Source organism: Bos grunniens, chromosome 28, assembly GCF_055505025.1.
Source record: "Bos grunniens cultivar Pamir isolate PY7600 chromosome 28, Bosgru_T2T1.0, whole genome shotgun sequence".
NCBI classification, from domain to species: domain Eukaryota; kingdom Metazoa; phylum Chordata; class Mammalia; order Artiodactyla; family Bovidae; genus Bos; species Bos grunniens.
Genome location: NC_141192.1, coordinates 23,044,145 through 23,069,557, shown reverse-complemented (window position 1 = coordinate 23,069,557; position 25,413 = coordinate 23,044,145). Strand labels below are relative to the sequence as shown.

Below are 25,413 nucleotides of genomic sequence, written 5' to 3'. Positions count from 1 at the left end.
GGGAAGTATTATAATTAAATGTCCACCCACTTTTTCCTTTTTGATGAAAGGCTCCCATGACTTACTAAAATAAGGTACATCAAGACAGATGAATTTTTGATGAATAAGTCAAAGCACTGACGAAGCTGGCTTTTCACATAAAGAAACTTCACTAATTCACAGGAAATTTTTAGGCCTAGATTATTAACACTGTCATGCTTAATAATAATTAACATGATAATATCCATGGAACAAACAGGAGATTTTACCATTCAATTGGTAGCAAATGTAGTGTTCAGCATGATTTACTTGCTGAAAACAAATAGTAATACAACCAAAAAAAAAAAATAATGGTGGAATTTTTAAGATTTAATTTTAGAGAAATATTAAATAATAGCCATTATAAAAACAATGCCTTTATTTAATATATAATAGTATGGTTTTGAATAATAGTTATAATATCACATTAAAGTTACAAACTGTATCTCTGAAGTGGGCAAAAGTCTTAAATGATGTTATCAAATTGCTATAAATTCCTTCTGAAGGAGATCTGGAGCATGGTTTCTAATGTCTGGTTTTGATAATTATTAGCAAAGGCACTGGCTATTATCACTGTGAAGTATTATTTTAAAGCATCCTTGTACAATAGAGTAGAAAGGGACTCTATTAAATAATTGGGATCAGGCGTATATCTCAAGTCCAGTTACTGGAACTCTTCAGTCAACTTTTTATAGAGAAAGAAGACTGCATTGGTGTTAGGAATGTGTTTCTTCATTCAAGACAAGATATATTGAGAACTAGCTTATAGACTTTGCTATTAGAGGAGGTTTAAAGCAATAAGAAATAAAATCCTTACTCTCAAGAATTACTGAATATTTTTATTTTTAAAGTAAAATTAGTATTTTAAACTTCCTGTTTAATAGTATGATTGGTGGCAGCCAGTAGAGTTAATGGTGCCCTAAGACATCATCTCATGCGAAGAGTTGCCCCATTGGAAAAGACTCTGATGCTGGGAGGGATTGGGGGCAGGAGGAAAAGGGGACGACAGAGGATGAGATGGCTGAATGGCATCACCGACTCAATGGACATGAGTTTGAGTGAACTCCAGGAGATGGTGATGGACAGGGAGGCCTGGCGTGCTGCGATTCATGGGCTCGCAAAGAGTCGGACACGAATGAGCGACTGAACTGAAATGAAACTTACTAAATAATAAAATAGACATGACTTCACTAGAGAATGAGAATGTTTAGGCCTAATTCATTGGTCAGTCTGCTTCTCATTCCTATTTCTTTATCCAATGCCCTGAATATTTTTTGTTTTCTACATATTTCCCATAGAATTTCTTACCATTTTGTGTTTTTTTTTCCTTTGTGTTCAGTTCTACATTTTTACTATTCCTTTCATAGAAGTCACAAGTTAACCATTATCTAAAGCATTCCTTTAAACAGCATGGAGTTTTTCTCCAAAGATCTGACAGGAATTCTTTAAAAATGGACTTTTTTTTCTTCACATTTAAGACTTCCCTCAACAAGTTCACGTTTAGATTGCAGATTTCTCTGACAGAGTTGAGGTATCAAAACCCAGACAGACTGAAAATAGTTTTTTCCTGAAGTCATTTAGATTCTAAGACTTTTGCCCTGCTATGTCAGATACCCCAGCTTGGAAATAAGATGGGTATATGCGCATGTCTGTATAGGGGCAGTGGTAAGGAAAAAGGAGGTGGTAAGACTGGTAAGCAATCTATACAAAGTGAACTCACAATATCCTCTGAAAATGATATATTTGAGCTGTCTTATGTACTCAGACTCTGTCCCAGACACTTCTGTCTCAATGTTTGTAGTAAATTAATGATGATTTTCTCTGTTGCTTTGGTTAGACAGCTCCTTTCAAAAAAAGAATTTTCCCAGGAGATAAATGCAGTGCTCCTTCCTCCCCCTCCAACTCCTTGATATATACAATCCAGTGTTCAAGCAGTACACTTAAAAACCATTTTCATTTTCTTCTATGTCTTTATCTCTTAGAAAGGTAAGAGTGTCTCTTGTAATGTGTCAGATCTTACAGTTTTAGAAACTGGTAGTGACCTTGGTGGTTATCTTGTTTAACCCTCACTTTACAGCTGAAGCAAATGAAGCCCTGAGGAGAGAAGTGTAGACTAAAGGTGGTCACAAATATTCTGCTACTCCTTCCAGCCAGAGGTGGAGTCTCATGCCCCCTCCTATCCCCTTGTGTTTGGTCAGGCCCTGTGACTGCTTCAGTCAATAAACTACAGTGGAAACTGCACTCTATCAACTTCTGGGCCCAGACATTAAGGGAATGTCAGCTCTACTTCCTGTTTCTGACTTGCTCTTGGGACTTCTCATCTCAGAACCTAGAAATTATGCTGCAAGACGCTGAAGCCACATGGAAAAGCTATATATTGGTTTGTGCTCCAGTCAACAACCACAGCTAAGCTCCCAGCTGACAGATAGCATGCACTTTCAAACTTGTGAATGGACCATCTTCGAGGTCTAGCCTAGTTAAACCTTTGAAAGGCTTCATCTTCAACCAACAGTTGACAACAAGAACATGAGAGACCCTACATAAGAACTGCCCAGTCAACAAGCAAATCAATAAGAGAATAATCGTAAATAATAAATTACTGTTTTAAAGCACTAAGTTTGAGGATGTTTGTTAAGTAGTAAAAACTTATTGGAACTGAAGGCAAGTTTCTAGGTAATAACAGAATGAGAACTGAAATGTTCCAAAGCCAACATAACCTCATTATAATGTGCTAAGGGAACAAAGATAGTTGAATAAGACCCATTCTCCATCCCTCAGTAACTCAAAATTTCAAAAATCTGTTATTGTTTCATATTCACATTAAATATAGAATTTTCAAAATCCTTAAAAATTTAAAATAGATTCTTAGAGCTCTATCTACAGAATAATAAACTATCATTTTGTAATAAAATTAAGGTAGTATTCTCAAGGGTCCTGGAAGGCAGCATTTTTCTAATAAGTTTTATGAAAGAAAGAATACTTTAGGTAAATTGATTTGGGGAAAATTTAACTTAAAGAGATCTCTTTATATCTGGATTTTTCAGAAATGTAAAATCTCCACAAAGACAAATAGAACTTTTTTCCCCAAAACTGTGTGATCAAGGAGTCCTTCATCGAGCACCTTAAGAGATTTATGTCTCATTAGAAACTAAACTGAAAATAGAAGTAAGGATGAAATATTAGCAGAAACCAACTTTTACTCTGAATTTTTCACTAAAAAGTTACTTTCATAATTTAGTGTTCCTTCAGCTTAGAAAACACATTTCTAGACAAAAGGTTTATGATTCATAGGGACAGCATTTAGTTTGGTGCCTTTAATGACTTGCTCCTTCTGTTCTGCTCTCTTTTAATTTTTAACATTTTCCTGTGGGAATAGTTAATAAATATTTGAGGAATGAGTACAAGAAGGAATATATAAATAAATAATAAGCAATTGACTGGATTAGTTAAATGCAAGCAAACCTGGAACTCAGCTTTGACTCTTCATTAGCTCGGTCTGGGTTTTGTACGTCATTTCCACATAAGGCCAATGGGAATTATATCAGTTGCCCTGTTCTCATAGAATTCTTGGGAGCTTCAAACATTTCAAAGTTGGAGGTAAGGCAGTTTTAGGGCTGAAATTTTCTTAGTAACCACTTATTTATCCACTCCTCTCATTTTCTAAATGTGAGGATTGGGGTGCAGAACGCTTATAGTGGAAGTGCTGGTTACATGGAAACTTCCTTCCCAGCAGATCCACATTAAAAATGTTGGGAAAGTCTTTCACCTTCATAAATATTGTATAGAATGCTGTGTTTCTAATTCAAGTGGTGACTATTTCTAATACAAATTTGATAAGCAATTTGGGCCCCCAAACACATGTTCCACCACAGAGTTCATGGCCTATATGGGAAGGTTCTGGCAATCAAAACATTTAATAATCAGCACAGCATGGGCACTGACAATGAGTCTAGACACAAGCCAAAATCAACTGGTAGAGTCATACTAATGGGTACTAGTTCAGTATGAGAATCAGTCCAACCACATTTCCCCCTTTCTGCCACTGGTTCCTGGGCTTGTGAGTACTCTCACTTTTTTACTGGAGTTGGGCATTCTTCCACTCGACTTTCTCTTATACCGTGACTGCAATACTGATGCCCATAGTATGGCAGATTTCATTATCTGTCTTCTAGGAATTTCCCAGCACTTCATAGCTCCTTCATATGCCAACCCACCTCCCAAAACATGGGGTATGTCTCCAGTTTCCAAGCAGAAGAGGATTATAGTTTTATTATCATCTCCTCTTGCTTCTACTGGGACATGGACCAATCCACTATCTCTACTTAATTACTCTGGGTTTCTCTATCCCTGTATATCCTACATTCTACAGTCATGTTTCATAGTTGAATATGATTTGAAAGGCTGAGGAGTAACATAATCATGAAAAGATGAGAAACAATAAAATGGCATGAGAGAGAGCATCTAATACTTTTAAAGTAGAATATGAAGACAATATTTGTAATGATAAAATCCATGTTTAACCAGGTTTTGTGTGCGTGTGTGTGTAGCTCTGAAAAGAAAATGTATTAAGAAAATATATTCATCATATTTTCACAATTCTTTCTAATTTATAAAATGTTCCTTTCCAAGCCAATGGGAATAGTTCATACAATTTGAGATACATACCTTCATATTACTTTGGCCCATCTCTGTTTCATTTGCTGTAAATGGTCAAAAGTTTGTATTTGAGCTCAGTTCAGCTATAAATGCAGAATGAGAGCCCTATTCTCCTGGATTTAGAGTAGTTATAATTCCAGCGCACTCACCTCTACAAGCCTGCTGGTGTGTTCACGGAATATTGCAGCATATTCTTTTATTTCCTTTTCCCGGCCATTCTTGGCAGCTTCAATGAGAACCAGAAGTGGGACTGTTGTATCCAAAAAGGAGTCTGACACATGATCTATGATAGCCTTACGGAGCTGAGGAGAAGTAAAACATTCAGTTTTTTTTTCCACCCCAGGAAATGGTTCATATTATTTCATATTTTTACAATCTCAGTAATTATAAAATTCCTTTTATATATTTTTGCACAGTCTTTTAAAATCATAATATTTAAGACTGTGTATGAATGTCACTTACAAAGCTGAAACAAGGTAAATATCCAAGAAAAAAAATTATTGAGCAATAGCTTTCTGGCTCTCAAAAATTACTATTTTTTTCTTAAACTGTACTTAGCCTAGAGGTCAAATTATAAGTGACAGTACTCCATTTTTCCCTCAAAGAAATTGCACTCTTATAATGTTTATGCATGTGTACAAACAACATGGTTCAGCATGTATTTTCATAATTACAAAATTATAAAATGTTTTCTGCCTTGTAGGAAGAACTCATGATAAATTTTGATTAGCTAAATTGTAGACTTCAAAGTAATTAAACCAAGTTAGATCACTGATTATGCCAGTTGATAACAGATTAATAGAGCAAGGAGAATAATAAATGAGTTTTGATGTCCAATTTTCTTTGTTTGCATTAATTGTTCTTGCCCTCACACCTTAAATTATTAAACAAGTATAACATTCTGCTACAATTAGTTCTTTTAAATTAAATTATGTGTAAGCTTATAAATGACAATCAGGCAATTATTCTACTCAGCAGATATTTTCTGAAATTTAAAACTAAGTTGGAAAAATAATGCATTATATTTATATAATATTGAGTTTTTAAGGATCACAATATCTTGAATGTTTCATTAACAATGGCAATGAGAATGAATGGTTCCAAAGCTTTTGGTCAATTCCTTCACTTAATTTAATAACCTATGTAATAAAACAAAGATATGAATAGCTATCAGACAGAATCTGTAATTTGCCTTCTGTGAAAATTACATTTTAGTATATATTTTAAAACCAGGAGATACTTATTCTAGTTTTGGATTACATGAGAATTAATATACTTTCAAGGGGTTGAATGATGTAGCTACATGGAAAAACAAAACAAAACACTGTCTCTCTTCCTTTAGCAATGATAGGATATATCCATAATAGTTATAGATTTGGGGGCAGAAAATACCTTCATCTAAGATAGTGGTGCTTTCTCAGAAGAACTGTGAAATTTTATGGCTATCAACAATTTCACAAAGGCAATAGGAAGATCCCCAAGGAAAGATTCTGCTTAGCATGCAGACAAGTAAATCACTAACGGCAACTAATTAACATTTACTGAGCAGTTACTTCCACAGGGTGTAGAGTGCTAAATGTTTCCAGGAGAGGGAAAGACCTTAAGTGAATGAGCTGTTTGATGTCCACAAAGATGTCCACAATGAGCTGTTTGATGTCCACAAAGCTGTTTGATGTCCACAAAGTGTTTGATGTCCACAAAAAGTGGAGTCAGACAACAGATAAGTTAGGAGTTAGCTGGCAACTATAAGGTGCATTAGTTCTACATACGTAAGAGAAAAGTAGAAGAAATCTCTTGGAGGTGGAGTTATTTTCAATGACCTTCTCTTCCTTTTATCCTTTTTTTCTTTCATTAACATATAGAAGGAGGGCCAAGAGAAGATTTGCACTAAAGATACTGGATTGAAAGCCAGCATACATATGGTAGGTAATTCAAACCAAGGAGGTGAACAGAATGATATAGAGGGACATTCACAGTGAGATGTCCATGAATAAAATCTTAGAAAATATTACCACTTATGAGTAATATGGGCATGTTGGATAGATGAAAGAGTAGGACCTTAAAAAGAGACTGACATGATGGCCATGCAACACAGATCAAATGATCAACAGTCAAAAGGGATACTTTCAAATAAATTTGTTTCAATGCCCTACAAATGAACTTATCCTACCAAACACAACTGTAATACCTACATTATAGATATGTTGAATCTCTTTTTCTATGTATTTGATTTCATTCAATTCAACAAGTATTTCTGAACACATTTCCCCTGAATTTCTACCAAGAACTAGATATTGTGAGAAATGTCAAGTTGGAAACACAGGATTCCTGATAATCTAATGGAGGAGAAAGTGCCATTAAATATTATAATAAAGGAAAATCAAGAGACTGACAGGAATTTCAAGAAGATAAAATGGTTCAGAATTGTATTTTTTTTAATTTTATTTTATTTTTAAACTTTACAATATTGTATTAGTTTTGCCAAATATCGAAATGAATCCACCACAGGTATACCTGTGTTCCCCATCCTGAACACTCCTCCCTCCTCCCTCCCCATACCCTCCCTCTGGGTCGTCCCATTGCACCAGCCCCAAGCATCTAGTATCGTGCATCAAACCTGGACTGGAGACTCGTTTCATACATGATATTATACATGTTTCAATGCCATTCTCCCAAATCTCCCCACCCTCTCCCTCTCCCACAGAGTCCATAAGACTGATCTATACATCAGTGTCTCTTTTGCTGTCTCGTACACAGGGTTATTGTTACCATCTTTCTAAATTCTATATATATGTGTTAGTATACTGTATTGGTGTTTTTCTTTCTGGCTTACTTCACTCTGTATAATAGGTTCCAGTTTCATCTATCTCATTAGAACTGATTCAAATGTATTCTTTTTAATGGCTGAGTAATACTCCATTGTGTATATGTACCACTGCTTTCTTATCCATTCATCTGCTGATGGGCATCTAGGTTGCTTCCATGTCCTGGCTATTATAAACAGTGCTGCGATGAACATTGGGGTACACGTGTCTCTTTCCCTTCTGGTTTCCTCAGTGTGTATGCCCAGCAGTGGGGTTGCTGGATCATAAGGCAGTTCTATTTCCAGTTTTTTTAAGGAATCTCCACACTGTTCTCCATAGTGGCTGTACTAGTTTGCATTCCCACCAACAGTGTAAGAGGGTTCCCTTTTCTCCACATCCTCTCCAGCATTTATTGCTTGTAGACTTTTGGATCGCAGCCATTCTGACTGGCGTGAAATGGTACCTCATAGTGGTTTTGATTTGCATTTCTCTGATAATGAGTGATGTTGAGCATCTTTTCATGTGTTTGTTAGCCATCTGTATGTCTTCTTTGGAGAAATGTCTATTTAGTTCTTTGGCCCATTTTTTGATTGGGTCATTTATTTTTCTGGAGTTGAGCTGTAGGAGTTGCTTGTATATTTTTGAGATTAGTTGTTTGTCAGTTGCTTCATTTGCTATTATTTTCTCCCATTCTGAAGGCTGCCTTTTCACCTTGCTAATAGTTTCCTTTGTTGTGCAGAAGATTTTAAGTTTAATTAGGTCCCATTTGTTTATTTTTGCTTTTATTTCCAATATTCTGGGAGAAAATTACTAGAACTAATCAATGATTATAGTAAAGTTGCAGGATATAAAATCAACACACAGAAATCTCTTGCATTCCTATACACTAATAATAAACTCAGAAAGTCAGACTGAGGTTGTCCTCCTATGCTTTAAAAAATTACATTTTGATGTATTACCATATAAAAATTGATAGTAATACAAATAACTGTTGTCTTAGATTGTGCCAATCTGTGTAAATACTTGAATAACTACAGCAATCTCCTTCCAGGACGGATATATTTGCTCTGGTCTGCATCTTTCCTCAGTGGAACCACACTGTCTTTCCTTCATTTTAAAGATATTTACTTCCCTGTCCTTTTTTCATTATTGTTTCTTCGAGTTTCCAACTAATTTCCTCTGCTACTCATTCCATTCAGCACCTCATATACAAATATTAAAATATCTATAGAGTTGCAGTTTGATGTATAGCTGATTTACTATTAATTAAATAATAAATTCTTTGATTAATTTTTTTAGACTAAACCAAATTTGTTGTTGTTCAGTGACTTAGTCATGTCTGACTCTTTGCCACCACATGGACTGCCACAGCTCAGGTTTCCCTATCCCTCACCATCTCCCGGAGTTTTCTCAAACTCACATCCACTGAGTCAGTGATGCCATCCAACCATCTTGTCTTCTGTTGTTCCCTTCTCCTTCTGCAATCAATGCTTCCCAGCATCAGGGGCTTTTCCAATGAGTCAACTCTGTGCATCAGGTGGCCAGAGTATTGCAGCTTCAGCATCCGTCTTTCTAATGAATATTCAGGGTTGATTTCCTTTAGGACTGGCAGGTTTGTTCTCCTTGCAGTCCAAGGGACTCTCAAGAGTCTTCTCCAACACCACAGTTCAAAAGCATCAATTCTTTAACGTTCAGCCTTCTTTATGGTCCAACATCTCACATGACTATATAGTTTTGGAAAAACTATAGCTTTGACTCTACAGACCTTTGTTGGCAAAGTATGTCTCTGCTTCTTAATACACTATCTAGGTTTGTCACAACTTTTCTTCCAAGGAGCAAGAGTTTTAACTTCATGGCTGCAGTCACTATCTGCAGTGATTTTGGACCCCAGGATAATAAAATCTGTCACTGTTTTCATTGTTGCCCCATCTATTTGCCATGAAGTAATGGGACTGGATGCCATGATCTTAGTTTTTTGAATGTTGAGTTTTAAGCCAGCTTTTTCACTCTCCTCTTTCATTTTCATCAAGAGGCTGTTAGTTCCTCTTTGCTCTCTGCCATAAGGGTGGTGTCATCTGCATAACTGAGGTTACTGATATTTCTTTCTGCAATCTTGACTCTAACTTGTGCTTCATCCAGCCCAGCATTTCACATGTACTCTGCACATAAGTTAAATAAGCAGCATAACAATATACAGCCTTGACGTGCTCCTTTTCCAATTTGGAATCTGTCTGTTGTTCCATGTCCGGTTCTGTTACTTCAGAACACATTTTTTGCTTTTTTTCTAAGTCATGTTGCTAACTACATAATATGATAAATGAGAAAAAGGGTACCACATATTATATTCAGTAGAACAAGACAGAACTGGAAAATATGCTTTCAAATAAGTTCTGTGCCAATGTTTTCATGATTCTGTTGGAAAATGGCTAAAATTACCTGATACAAGATATTACCATGCATAATGAGCAAAATGAAACTTCAGTATTTGTATATTCATTCAATGTAACAAATTCATCTTGAGTTATCTATCTAAGGGCAAAGCACCATTTGAGGCAATTTGGGGAATACTAGAATGACTGAGATGGGGTAACTTAGGGAGGAAGTGAGACAGAGATTGATGAGTATCTTACAGGAAGTGCAGACAAATAAAAAACAATTGACTGTCATGGTTAAGGAGGTTTCTATAAGGATGTGACATATATAATTCATTTTAAAAACTGATTAGGATGTTAAGAGTTGGAGCTGGCAAACATCATATTCTAGGAATAGAGATTATCACGAGCAAAGAAAATAGATCCTCCCGAATCACAAGCATCTGATGTGACTGGAATATGGTGCTAAAGATTGAAATAGGATTTCCTTAGGCAGAATGGAAATAGTGAAAGGTATTTGAGGTAAAAAGAACAAAATTCAGACTGAAAGATTAAAAGATGACAGAAGGAAATGGCCGGAAAATGGTGATTTGTGTTAGACGTGAGAGATACCCTTAAGGTATAGCACGCAGTCAGCAGGCAGGGGGACATCTTTTCCGAAAGCACCTTCACCCCACACAAACAACAAACAGCACAATTAATGAAACCAACCCACCCTTTTCTCACCAGATCATCTCTCTTACTAATTTCTGATCATTTACCCTCACATTCATAGCTATGATTACAGACTACATTAGAGGCCTTTGGTGCTTTACATCTCACCACTGGACCAGTCTCTGATTCCAGCTGTTATTCCTGGGGACAGTTCTATGTCCTCCAAAGACATCCCACCTCAAGTGTATTCCATGCTTCATTCTGTTATTCCTTCTCAGGGCCTGCTCCAAGTCTCTAGGAGATTCTCAGGTCAAGCACAAATAGCCTGCAAGTTCTGGAAACTCAACACCACTAGAAGTGACCCTCATCCAATGGGGATGGGAGCCACTGGATAAAATTCTCAGCTTCCATCTACTGATCAGACAATTCTGGGAGACATTCTGTCCCTTCTCAGAGGTCCTTAAGCAACTGATGCCTATAGTGACAACCTCAATAATATATTGGTTCCTCCTTTCCTGCCTGTTCTTTTATGCTTGAGGTTCTTTTACACTTGCTGCTAGTAATTACCTCTCAAATACATGACCTGAATAAAGGCCTCAGTCTTTGGATCTGCTTTCAGGAGAATCCAATACAAAGTGGACTCATGCATCTGGTGTTAGTGCTGTTTGCTCACATAGCAAGTAACAGACTCTGATGTCTTACATAACTGCCCATTGATGATCACACTTTGCCACTTTTTGCAAAACACTCAGTTTAATTCTGCCATCTCCTGTATTATGGCTAGCTGTGAAAGAGGACATGAGATAAAACTATAAATGAACATGGGACAAGCTATGGAAGACACTGAAAGCTATGATAAGAAATTTCCTTTATATGTTCTGACATATTTATAGGAAATTTTTTCATTGAAATTGTACAGTCATCAATATCCATGTGTAATAACTAAGTAGGATCTATCTTGTTTATTTCTATACTATTTTCCTACCGAGTGAAACAATTCATTCCTTTCATTTGGGTGAAAAAACTTTAAAGAAGAATCCAACAAGCCAGTGTAAAAATAGGACAATCTTAGAAGCCACAGCACTTAAATATGAAGTTAGTGAGAGGACAATAGGAGTTAGTTTTCAGTAAATATCTGTTTGTGGTCAGAAATGAAACCTGCCAGGCACAAAACTAAATTGAGGGGTTTTCTACCTTTTCTCACTACAGTTTAATAAAAGGCTTTGAGACATCAATTTTTCTATTTCCCACTGATGTAAATGGTATGAGATCTCAAATAAAATACTATATTTCTCTACAATGGAAACCCAAAAGTGGGAGCTATGTCTTAAAACTGTAAGAAAACCCTGCACACACTCACAGCCCTACCAAATAAGGGATGAGAAAAATTGTGAGTAGAAGAGGATTGAAAAGAAAAGAAAGTGTTTTAGAAAAGAATCATCCTCAGAAAACCATGAAACTTATATTTGTGTACATGACTGTCATTTTAAGTCAAGTAGCAAAATATGACTTTTAAACTCAATTAACATAGGAACTATGTTATATAATAATAATGCAATAATTAATTCAGCATATACACTCTGTGTCAGCTTAATGAGATGTGTTTCTTATGGATACTTATTATTTGATGAAGAGAATGATAAGGAGGAGGTATAAGAACCTACATATATTTTTATGAGTAGGCCCTGGTACTCCCAACAAAATTCTAAAAGAGATGGGAATACCCAGACCACTTGAGCTGTCTCCTGAGAAATCTGTATGCAGGTCAAGAAGCAACAGTAAGAACCGGATATGGAACAACAGACTGGTTCCAAATTGGGAAAGGAGTACATCAAGGCTGTATATTGTCACCCTGCTTATTTAATTTATATGCAGAGTACATCATGAGAAATGCTGGGCTGGATGAAGCACAAACTGGAATCAAGATTTCTGAGAGAAATATTAATAACCTCCAATACACAGATGACACCACCCTTATGGCAGAAAGTTGAAGAGGAACTAAAGAGCCTCTTGATGAAAGTGAAAAAGGAAAGTGAAACAGTCTGCTTAAAACTCAACATTCAGAAAACTAAGATCATGGCACCCACTCCCATCACTTCATGGCAAATAGATGTGGAAACAATGGAAACAGTGACAGACTAACTTTTGGGCTCCAAAATCACTGCAGATGGTGACTGCAGCCATGAAATTAAAAGATGCATGTTCCTTTTAAGAAAAGTTATGACCAACCTAGACAGAATATTAAAAAGCAGAGACATTACTTTGCCAACAAAGGTCCGTCTGTCAAAGCTATGGTTTTTTCCAGTAGTCATGTATGGATGTGAGAGTTTGACTATAAAGAAGCTGAGCATTGAAGAACTGATGCTTTTGAACTGTGGTGTTGGAGAAGCCTCTTGAGAGTCCCTTGGACTGCAAGGAGATCCAACCAGTCCATCCTAAAGGAAATCAGTCCTGAATATTCATTGGAAGGACTAATGCTGAAGCTGAAACTCCAATACTTTGGTCACCTGATGCAAAAAACTGACTCATTACAAAAAATCCTGATGCAGGGAAAGATTGAGGGTAGTAGGAGAAGGGGACGACAGAGGATGAGATGGTTGGATGGCATCACCGACTCTATGGACATGAGTTTGAGTAGGCTCTGGGAGTTGGTAATGGACAGGGAAGCCTGGCGTGCTGCAGTCCATGGGGTCGCAAACAGAACAACTGAGTGACTGAGCTGAACTGAACTCCCAACAAGGAGAAGAGATGACTATAGCAGTTCAAAAATTCAGCAACTATAGAATCAATCAAACTGTTTTGTTTGTTTTCACTAGAACCCTATTTTATTCGACATATCTTGTCTTTATTTTTGCATTAATGAAACAGTTATTTCTCAATATATTAATATATGAAAAAATAATCCACCTTTGGTGAAATCCAGTATCTGTTTCACTCTGCACAATTCAGTAGAAGTGGAGTAGATTTGATTTAGTTTTTTTAATGAAGTAAAGAAGGTTTAAAAAAAACTTCCTTATATAGAATTTCAATATGTATGCAGAGCTCAAATAAAGGAGAAAAGAAATTAAAAGAAGAAAATTGAAATGTAAAAACGTGTAAAATACATACTAAGGAAGAAAAAATATTATAATAGTATATCAGTGTATTATGTACTAAAAGTTCTGACAATCAAAAGGCCATTATCCCTGGCCCCTGAAACAGTGGTCACAAATTTGGTCTGGGATTAGATGGACGTGGGCTGAAACCTCGGCTCTACCTTTTGCTGGGTAAACTGACTCACCTGAGGGATTGAGATAGTAATGCTATGGCATTGTTTATTTTTTTAGGGATAAAATCCAATAATGTAAGTACTAGAGTGGTTAGAGAGCTATGGAAAGCATTTGCTAAATGAGAGATGCTGTTATAACTATCATTTTAAGGATTCAAAATCCATTGTGAAGAAAAAGCCACTAAATAAGAGAAACACAAACAGAATATGGTTATTGCTTTAAAACAACTATCAATGCTATAAGCACTCCAGGAAGAAAAAAAGAGGAATTCTAGCTGATAAAAATGGCAAGGGTTTCATGGCAGAAATAGCATTTATATTAGTTTTAAACATTCTCAATCAATTAGCAGTTGTGTAGGGGATAAGCAGAGCAAGTCAGGCACCCAGTTAAACAATCCGTATTTACAAAGATGTGTATGTGTCTGTAGGTAGAGATGGAAGTGGTGGGAAGTTTGGTGATGAGTAAGTACACCATCCAGAGAAAAGGTTAATGTGCTGGTATGGTGAGGAGGAAAAACTAAGGAAGAAAGCAAAAGGAGAAGGAACATTAAGAATTATGAGAATTAAGTTGGGGCCACATTACAGAGAAGCTAAAACACAATGCCTATGACTTGTTTCTTTGTTCTCTAGTACAATAGCCAATGAAGTCACAGAGCAAGAAAAGACAAATTATTTATTTGAAACAAAAGAACAATAAGTCACATGTAAGACATTTATCTATGTTACCCCAAAATGTATAATCTGCTTCTTCCCAGCTATGTCTAAGCAATCTATCTCATTCACTGCAGATGACATTGATTCTCTGAGCTAAAATGTTTCTGTATCGTCAATGGACAGGTTATGGGTAAACAAATGAATTCAGATGAATCAGCAGAGAGATGGGCTTTATTTTTTTTAACTAAAAACAAACAAACAAACAAAAACCCACAGATCTAGAACAAGAATATTAAATATTCTGAAGAAAAACATTGTAAGGGTAGGGGCTTTCTCCCTCCTGTGTGAAAAGTATATAGAAGATGCTTAAAACCAACTGCTTAACAAATTTTGCAAGAAGAAGAGGTGGAGATGACTCATGTTGCTTAGCTTTTATTATTGCCACAAGCATAAACATCACAATGGAAAATGAAGTTCTTTGGGAGGCAAGCAAGGATACTGAGAAAAAAATCATACAACTGCCTCAACTCACATTGAAGACCATGAATGTCTCCAAAGACAGCTCCTAACAATTCCATCTTCCTATATACACACTCCACTTTTCCCGTAAGAGGATGTTTTTGCTTGTCCCTGACGACCTAGAACACAATTTGTAGTATTCTGATCAGTAGAATGTGGAGGAAACAATATCCTGGTGACTTTCGAGCTCAGGCATTAAGAGGGCCTGCAACTTCCATCTTTCTTCTCTTGGATCCTTGAATCAATATGTAAGAAATCCAGACTTCCCTGCTAGAGAGAGAAGCCACATGAATGGGGACTTAGGAGATTAGACACCACATGGAGAGAGGGAAAAAGAAGAAGCACTGATGTCTCAAATACTGAGCCCTGAATCCAGAAATCATTTTAACTACCAGTACATGGCAGACTGCAAGTGAAAATGCTATAGAAATGGACCCCCTGACATTCCCACCCAGCCAATCCATGGAATCATGAAACAATAAGGTGGCTGCTATTATTCGTGGTGCTTTGTTAAACAGCAATATTAACCAAAATAATAATAATAATAAGATGTGGACCTGTGAAACCACAGGAAATGTCCATAACTCTGAGACATAGCAGTTCTCTATTAGCCTACTATTACATCCTCTTACTATGAAGTATTAATAACCCCCACGCTCTTTCCCTATCTCACTGATGATGTGGGGTTGAAATCAAAGTATGATTTTGAGACACAATATAAGATTTCTGGTTAAATTTGAATTTCAGATAAACACAGCTTTTTAAAAATATATATACAATTATGTTCCCATGCAATATTTGTTTGCTGTTAATCTGAAATTCAAATTTAACTGGGCATCCTGTACTTTGATTTGCTAAATCTGGTAATCCTACACACAAAGGATTGCTTTATCTTAACTTTTTTTTTTTTTTTAAGAGAAATAATGATTCCAAAAGCTTTGGAGGTATAAATGTACATCAATTCTTTGTGCATAACATTGTTGAAGGCAGTCCAGAGATACCGGAATGAAAGACACAGTTGTTAATAGCTCATAGTAACAACTTTTTCAAGTTCTGGGAAGAGCAGATGGGGTAGAATCATGAAGGTAGAGAATGAAAATTACACAACTAACCAGGAGGATAGTCGTGGGGGGTGAGAATTCCTGAGTTGGGTGTAGGTTATGGCTGTGTATTGGTTCAGTGCTCCTTCCTCAGGAAGGTTGCCTCACCATAATAGCCTGCTTTCTCATCTGCATCTTAAGACAGGTTGTGCTAAGTTCCTTTCAGCTCTTAAACATTCCATGATTTTAAGTGCTGATAGTAGAAAAAGGATTTGCATTCAGGTCAAAAAGTTGAAAAACTGGAATTTCCCCAGCCTTCAAAATTGTGCTTTTACACAGCAAATATTACCTGGTTGAGGTAATATTAACAAATATTAACAAATCCCTATTTGTTCTATTTCCAAATTGTTCAGGCCATTTTACTAAATCTTGCCCACTAAACCACAATAATATATTGTATTAAAAGCTTATGGGTGAAAAGTTTTTACCCTTCTTTTATAAGTTAATGGTGACCAAGATAAAGCTGTATGTGCAAAAGAACTCCAGTTATTAAATAGTGGAAAGGAACAGAAAGCAAAAGTCTTTAAAAATAGCTAAGTCTTCATATTTCTGGAGGAAAAAAATATAACTTGTGGCATACTGTTATACTTAATAAATCCTTTCTAATCCTATATTCCTGATAACCTAAGGTTAAAAGGAGCCTTAAACAGGAACTAATTTCTGAAGCATCCTGAAGACTTAGAAGGGGAAATTGGCAGGGTCTCCAAAGGACTAGCTGTTTCCTCTAAGCATTTGGATAATAAACTCAGCTTTTAATCTAATATAATCAATTTACCAACAGTCTCTAAAAATTTACTATGTACCAGGCACTTGGAGACATTTCATTTCAACCTCATAGCCCTATCATGTATTATTAATTTCATTTTCTGGGTCTGGAGAGGCTTAGAAAGGTGAAATCTGTTCCTGAGATCTCATAACTGATGACAGCAGGGCCAGTATTTGAATGTAACCCTGCCTGATATTGTCACTTTTTCTACTTTATGTTTGCCACAAAAATGGGTGAGTTATGTAAATGTGGAAAGTATATATTCACTGTTCTTGCTCTGTGTTCTAAATTAATTTAAAAAGAAAAAAAAAAAAAAAGGTTCCTTCTACTTGGTGTTTGTCTCCATATCTTTCTCTTCACTCACCTGTCTGCGAAGGTCTCTTGTCTTCTTACACATGTTTTCTATTGCCATATTGAGGGTATTACTCCTTTCCTTTTTTCCAGTCTGCAAGGGAGAAAAAAAAAATGGCATAAGCAATGGTATTGAATTACTCTTTATCACTTAGCAATCTGCTTTCTAAATTTCCTGAAAATAACAGCTTGAACATTCAAGAATAGGTCTCGAAACTGCTATGATACTGCTATGATTCATGAGTACTTCACTTAAGAGTAAGTTTGAATGGTGATTAAAGTTCACATTATTTTCTTCTTTAAGCTTCTGTAATATTTTTGATATAGGCTTGGGCTGCATTCAGTGTGGCAGTAGGCAGAGCATTATCTCCAAGAAACCATGATCTTCATTCTTAACAAGTCGACTCTTTAACTGCAAAGCATGCAATTAGCTTAAAAGCATTAGATGCCCAATTTGTCAACTTCTGTGGGAGTTTCTGAAGTCATTTTCGTGGTGTATTGTGTAAGTTATGCAGAGCCATATTGGAGTTTTGCTAAACACTAAATAAAATATGCAGTGCAAATTCATACAATTTGCAAAAGTTGACCACAAATTTAGCTGACAATATTCCAAGAACAAAGTGTTTCAAGTGAAAACTGGACGCTGTTTTTGGCTCTTTGGGATAATTTGTGCAACACCTTCTTCTCCTTTAAGCGGAACAGTTCTATTATATCCTTAACCTAAATCTTTAGGCTATTAAGCACATAGAGAGTCACCTTGGTTGGTATTTTCTACATATTACTTTTGTGGGAGACAACTGAATTGAATCTAATCATACTTTTCTAGTGATATCTTATATAAAAGAGATTGAAAAAAATCATTATGTGATTCACCTCTAGGAATATTGCTACTATTTAAAATTACAAACTGAAAGAGCTCTTGACAGGAGACCTTGAAAAGCCGGAAAGCAAGTTTAAGCAGCTGATAACTGAAGGAGTTTACATCATGGATGGTACGAAAGGGCATTGAGAGGAAGCACAGAACATTAGGCAACGTGCCATACACTGCTCCCAGTGACTGAACTCATATATGAATCCATATTTCCAAGTGGAAAGACTCCTTTATAAGAAGTTCAAGACCATCTATACTCTACCCATATCTGTGTTTTTAGTCCAATCTTCTGCCACATAGTTTTAAGTCCTATTTTTTACAGAAACAATATTTCTATACATTTCTCTCTCTTCTCCCAAGTTCTTACATATATCTTTGATTGCAGCAAGTGTCTCCCCAAATCATTTTCTATTAAAATCCTACCTGTTTCATAATGGTTTCCACTCAGAGTTACCCCCCAACACCTGTGCTCAAAAGTAAGCCCTCACCTCTCCTTGTTCTGATAAAATGTTCTGATAGCATTTTAAAAACTTCCCAAAATGCTCATTTTGTTTCTGTATAGGTCAATCACCTTTACAATAATGTTAGAATCTTGATGTTGGCAAGTGTATCTTTTTTTTTTTAATTCCTAAAAGTAACTTGTATAGAATTTATTAAATAGTATTGGCTAATTTATAAATAAACAACTTGATTCAAAACACAACATAGTTTTTTTAAGAACCTACTATAAGAGATTTTAGCATCTGCTCATCAAGGCACAACTAAAATCCTCTGTTAACCAAGGTTGCTGGTACCCATGTAAACCTCAAGTAGATTTGGTTTTGCTTAGCAGTAACATTATTGATATTTATGATTCAAAAGCACCATCATTTAAGCCCCTTCAGTACACAGAAAGTTATGGGGCATCCACAGACCAGTCTACTAAATTCCAGTAACAATGCTCAAGCACTATGATAGCCAACAATTGACCCCACATATCTCCAGATACCTCATGGGGGAAACACAGAGGATGGGTTACTAAGTCCTTTACCGCATTTTATTTTTGAGAGTGAGTATGCAGTGTGTGCATGATGGAGACTGTCTCCAGTGAATGAAGTGGGGAAAGGAAGAAGGGAGAAGTAGGAGAGATAAATAAAATTCTAAATGTCAGAGCAATAAGGCCACGGTGGCAATTACTTGGATTGCCACCAGTACAGTAGGCTATAAGACAGTTTCAATTTTACCTAAAGAATCTATCCCTTATCCTCTAGTTTAATGCAATGCTAGCTCTTGATTATCTCTTTCCATGTCACAAAAGCAGAGACTCTCAATCAGAGGAAGGAATAGGACAGACCAAGAGACACCTCCCACCCCCAACACACACAGGCATCAGGAATAACACAAAAGATTTCTGTGGTGTTGGTCATAAAAGCTCACTAGTTTCTGTGATATGATTCATCAGAACAACTAAAAGATGTCAGATTTCTCAGTTAACAGCAACGACATAGAAAACTTTCATAAAGGATGACAGTGGGTGACAGCATAAGGAGATTAAATAAGGACTATAAAGATGATTTCCCAATTTCTCCTCAGAGTTTCACCTTAGTTTAAAAGGTTTAATTGGGTCAAAGACATTTTGTTCTCCAGATAATAAAAAACAGTCACTACAATTTCAAGAAATATAAAGCTTTCCTTTCTCTCATCCCTGTGTTTCCATCCCCCTCCTCCACATTTCTTCTCTTTCACCCCCAGCTTTTTATTGGGTCCTTGCTCTGTTTATACAGATTTATTTGGCTCAGTCAAGCTATTTTATGCCTCTTTAATCCTTTTGCATGGCATAAAAATAAATAAAGCAAGAAGAAATAGCCCCATCCTACTTAAAAGCCCTCATTCCTCCTGTTTTCAAAGCCTCAACAAATCATCAAGCAATGAGCTGGGACTGAAGGTGAATTGTGTGTGCTGAGGTAAGGGACCGAAAGGGCAGGATATTAAAACATAATCACAGCTAACAGTCAAGAGCCTGCCTATATTCCCAATGCTCAGAAGAGAAGATGCCCCTCAAAGGAAGCTTTAAGGGAACATTTAGGGTCAGCACAGTCCTACTAATGGAAAAATGTACCACTTACAGTAAAAGGCAAGGAGAAAAACTCAGAAAACACAGCACAGATCAGCACTGTAGAGGGAAAGCAATCATGTTCTTCATTAGTAAATGCACTGCCAGGAAAGACTACCTCAAAAAGAACAGTTTTGAGTACAGACTTCATTCAATGAAACTCCATTATTTTATTACTGAATATAATAGTTTTATTATGAATAGTATAACTTTGTGAATGCTACAGTATGAATATTCATAATATTATGAATATTTTGACTGAGCAAAATGAATCTGGATAAACAGAACAAGGACCCAATATAAAGTTAGGGTGCAAGAGAAGAAAGGTAGGGGAGGGGAATGGAAACACAGGAAAGAGAAAAGGGAAACCTGTCCCAATATGATCTAGGCTTATAAATCTTAACTATGAGTCTTCCTGTGAATTCTGCTTAAGCATTGCTCCCATACAACTACCGCAGTCAATTACACTCTCTCATATAGTTTCCTAAAGCTACCTACATATTTGGAAAACATTGCTACGTAAATAAACTCTCCTTGAATTATCTGAGTTTGAGTATTTCATCTGTATCCTGTTTGGGACTCTGGCTAGGGAGACCTTTTAACACTGGATTGTTCAATATGATAGCTAACAGTCATATGTGGCTATTCAAATTAAATAGTATTAAAAATTCGATTCCTCTATTTAAAATGAACAATAGCCACATGTGTCTAGTGGCTTCTGTACTGTACAGCACAGATACCTATCTCTTATCTCAGAAAACTGTATTCAACAGCAGTGTTCCAAAATATACTTTTGTTTTTTCAAGTGTATAATGAGTTCCTACTTTTTCACAATCACCTTTTATTTGAGAATAAAATAATGAGCAAGAAATAAACAAGCAAACAAACCCAACTCTCAAGGTGTATAGCAAAGAAACTAGAGATCTAATTCTGTCCTCTTCTTTGTTCCAAAAATCTTCCCTCTACTCCCATTTCTCATGGAATTAAGAACAAACTTTTGATCACAGTGTTCAAAGTCCCACAGGATCTACTCCCATATTTACTCATCGAACATCAATAAGATACATTAATGAATCTTTTATTTTCTAGACAATACACAATCACAGCTTGGGAACTAAGAGCAGGTGAGTTACAGATAGAGCTTTATTTCAAATATACCAGTCTGGCTTGAATTTGAAGAATGTACTGATATTTGAGGAGATTAAGAATAGAGACACACCAAATAATTAGATAATTGCTGCAACAGTCCACAGAAGAGAAGAAAAGGGTGAAAATTAAAGCAGCGGCTGTCATGAAACTGAGCACAACCCTGTGGGTACTGGGCATGGAAGCCTTCTATGTCCTCCATTTCTCATTTGTAGGAAACAGACTTACACTTCCATGAGTTCCAAACAGCAGATTCAAACAGATGCTAATCAAGGAAGGGAGGAGATACATAGACAAGGGAGGAGCAGACAAGAAACAGTCAGTCAGTTCAGTTCAATCACTCAGCATAGTCCGACTCTTTTGACCCCATGGATTGTAGAATGCCAGGCTTCCCTGTCCATCACCATCTCCCAGACCTTGCTCAAACTCATGTTCTTCGAGTCGGTGATGCAATCCAACCATCTCATCCTCTGTCATCCCACCTTCAATCTTCCCAGCAGCAGGGTCTTTTCCAATGAGTTGGTTCTTCTCATCAGGTGGCCGAAGTATTAAGAGTTTCAGCTTCAGCATCAGTCCTTCCAATGAATATTCAGGGTTGATTTCCTTTAGGATGGACTTGTTGGATCTCCTTGCAGTCCAAGGGACTCTCAAGAGTCTTCTCCAACACCACAGTTCAAAAGCATCAATAATTCAGTGATCAGCTTTCTTTATAGTCCAATTCTCACATTCATACACGACTACTGGAAAAACCATAGCTTTGACTAGATGGCCCTTTGTCATCAAAATAATGTCTCTGCTTTTTAATATGCTATCTAGGTTTGTCATAGCTTTTCTTCCAAGGAGCAAGAGTCTTTTAATTTCATGGCTACAGTCACCATCTGCAGTGATTTTGGAGCCCAAGAAAATAAAGGCTGTCACTGTTTCCATTGTTTCCCCATCTATTTGCCAGGAATAATGGACCAGATGCCATGATCTTAGTTTTGTGAATGTTGAGTTTTTAGCCAGCTTTTTCACTTTCTTCTTTCACTTTCATCAAGGGGCTGTTTAGTTCCTCTTCACTTTCTGCCATAAGGGTGGTGTCATCTGCATATCTGAAGTTATTGATATTTCTCCCAGAAATCTTGATTTCAGCTTGTGCTTTCATCCAGGCTTGCATTTCACATGATGTACTCTGTATATAAGTTAAATACGCAGGGTGACAATATACAGCCTTGACGTACTCTTTTCCAATTTGGAAACAGTCTGCTTTTCCATGTTTGGTTCTAACTGTTGCTTCTTGACCTGCATACAGATTTCTCAGAAGGCAGGTCAGGTGGTCTGGTATTCCCATTTCTTGAAGAATATTCCAGTTTGTTGTCATCTACAGTCAGAAGCTTTGGCATAATCAATGAAGCAGAAGTAGATGCTTTTCTTAAGTTCTGTTGCTTTTTATATGATCCAACATATATTGGCAATTTTATCTATGGCTCCTCTGCCTTTTCTAAATCCAGCTTGAACACCTGGAAGTTCACAGTTCAGGTACTGTTGAAGCCTGGCTTGAAGAATTTTGAGCATTTCTTGTTAGCCTGTGAGATGAATGCAATTGTGCAGTAGTTTGAACATTCTTTGGCATTGCCTTTCTTTGAGATTGAAATGAAGCTGACCTTTTCCAGCCCTTGGCCACTGCTGAGTTTTCCAAATGTGCTGGCATATTGAGTGCAGCACTTTCATAGCATCATCTTTTAGGATTTGAAATAGTTCAACTGGATTTCCATCACTTCCACTAGCTTTGTTCATAGTGATGCTTCCTAAGGCCGACTTGACTTCACATTCCAGGATGTCTGGCTCTAGGTGAGTGATCACACCATCATGGTCATGATTATCTAGGTCATGAAGATCTTTTTTCTAAAGTTCTTCTGTGTATTCTTGCCACCTCTTCTTAATATCTTCTGCTTCTGTTAGGTCCATACCATTTCTGTCCTTTATTGTGCCCATCTTTGCATGAAATGTTCCCTTTGTAGCTCTAATTTTCTTGAAGAGATCTCTCATCTTTCCCACAAGAAACAATAGTGCAGTCCTGGGGCAGGGTCCTGGTTCCTCCTCAAGGGATAAACATAATAGTATCTTTCAGGTCTGCAGAACTAAAACCCCCACCAAAGGAAAGATGTTCCAAGAGAATGTCACAGTTTGATAAGCTTAAGAAACTCATCAGGAGACCGCCTGACGCCACGTTAGAGTGCAGGCCCTGCCCACACACTGACCCTCATCAGCAACTCTACCCTTGAACCATTGCTATAAAAGAAAGAAAAGAAAGAAAGTGAAGTTGTTCAGTTGTGTCCGACTCTTTGAGACCCTGTGGACTGTAACCTACCAGGCTCCTCCATCCATGGGATTCTCCAGGCAAGAATACTGGAGTGGGTTGCCATTTTAACACTTCACTAAATCCTTCAAGGTTGGGACACAATTTTGAGAGGCATGATCCTCTTGTGTTCCCCTCTGCCTGGCAAAGCAATAAAGATATTCTTTCCTATGTTACTCAAAACTCTGCTTCCAAGATTCAGTTCAGCACCAGTGCTCAAAGGCTGAGTTTTCAGTGCCAGTCAGGAAGAAGAAAATAGCCTTACGGACTCTGAATGAGTAACTTGGGCAGGATGATGCAGGCAGATGCTGGAGAGTAAAGAAAAGGAAACAGTATTTCTCACTAGACTGTACAGTCCTTGAGGGAGAGAAACTCTGTACATGTAATTGTCCCTCATATTACCTAGCACAGTGGTTGCACATAGTAAGATCTCAGAGGTTAGTTTTTGAATAAATAGAGGAAAGATGGACTGATCCTTGGCAAATCCCATAATATTTCTAGACCTTAATTTCCACACCCATCAAATGAAGATTTGCCCCAAATTGTTCCCATATTCCAACTTTAAAATTCCATAAAAGGGCCATGTTATCTTTAAAAATTAAAGAATATGCTACTGTTTTGTACAATTTCTTGCATAGACAGTTGTTTAAAATGTGTTGGAAAAATGTTTGCACAGTATAAATCTGTAGTGGTACAAATAAAAGAAGACATTTGAAATAGGAAGACCATGATGCTGACCTCACAAATACTAGGAAGTCTCAAATATTAAGGGATGAGGTTAAATGCAAATGAAAAGTTATCTAACTCATAGTCAAAAGAAAATTTTATTTGTGCAGACAGAAAACCTATACAGAGTTTAAAAACCAAGAAAAATTTGTTGTTATTATTTTGTTATATTTTCTATTTGCTTTTAAATGTATGCCATTTTATTCAACCTTTTAAAATGACACATTTCCCTTTAAATGGGAAATCTTTATTTCATGGTAAAGATGAATTTTGATGCCTTTAAATTAGTTCCTCTCTACAGAAATAGCTTTAAAATATTTTATGCTTAACACATAGCAGAGGCACAGATTCTAGTTCACATTTTGGGGGCATGAAAGACATACAAATAAATAAACATAAAACCTGAATTATCTTCTAGATTGCCAGTGTGCTGAATGGCATGGCAGAAAAACATCCTAAAATGGTATCCTAAAAAATCCTTCTGAAGCAAGGTTTGTGCTATGAAAATGACATTAGAACAAACAAAAAATTAACTCTCAGACTTGAAATGAGGTTTTTAAAAATAACTTTATAAGAACAGAATGACTTAGCTATCAAGGGAAACAGTCTGAAGATTGTAAGTGTCTTGAACTTTCATAGTGTTTGGGAAAGTAGGATGCCACCCCAGGTAGCTGCCTGCTGGGGTGGAACAGGGAGGCAGTGAGGGGGAACCAACTATGTCAAATATCTGCCACAGCTAAGGATTTTACACGCATCTTCTCAGATGCCGTTCACAGTCATTCTTCACACATTTGCACATGAAGATACTGACACTCAGTAAGTTTAAATACTTACACCACCAGGAGGAAACATAGTGCATGTTAGGATCAAATTGACCTGAGTCTAACCTCAGACTTTCTCTACCACATTTGAATGAGCAGTAACTAAAACCCAAATTAATATTTTATATAAATTTATACCTTAAAAATAATTAGAGTAGTGTAGAAGTTTATAGAGTCGGTTATAATTGTTTGAATCTGTGCTCCATCTCTTGATGGCTATGTGTCCTTGGACAAATTAATCTCTCAAAGTTTTAGTT

At 36.7% G+C, this 25,413-nt stretch overlaps 1 protein-coding gene across 10 annotated transcripts in view; it reads right to left on the bottom strand.

Annotated features, from left to right (window-relative positions):
* The window catches only part of CTNNA3 (catenin alpha 3), a 1,912,303-nt gene that overhangs the window by 892,149 nt on the left and 994,741 nt on the right, over positions 1-25,413 (bottom strand). For all 10 annotated transcript variants that reach the window (XM_086381634.1, XM_086381633.1, XM_086381642.1 and 7 more), the window contains 2 exons: positions 17,176-17,256; positions 4,824-4,976 (listed from right to left, as the gene is read on the bottom strand). In XM_086381634.1, the coding sequence (XP_086237760.1) occupies positions 4,824-4,976; positions 17,176-17,256 (234 nt within the window). The remainder of the gene's footprint in view (positions 1-4,823; positions 4,977-17,175; positions 17,257-25,413) is intronic.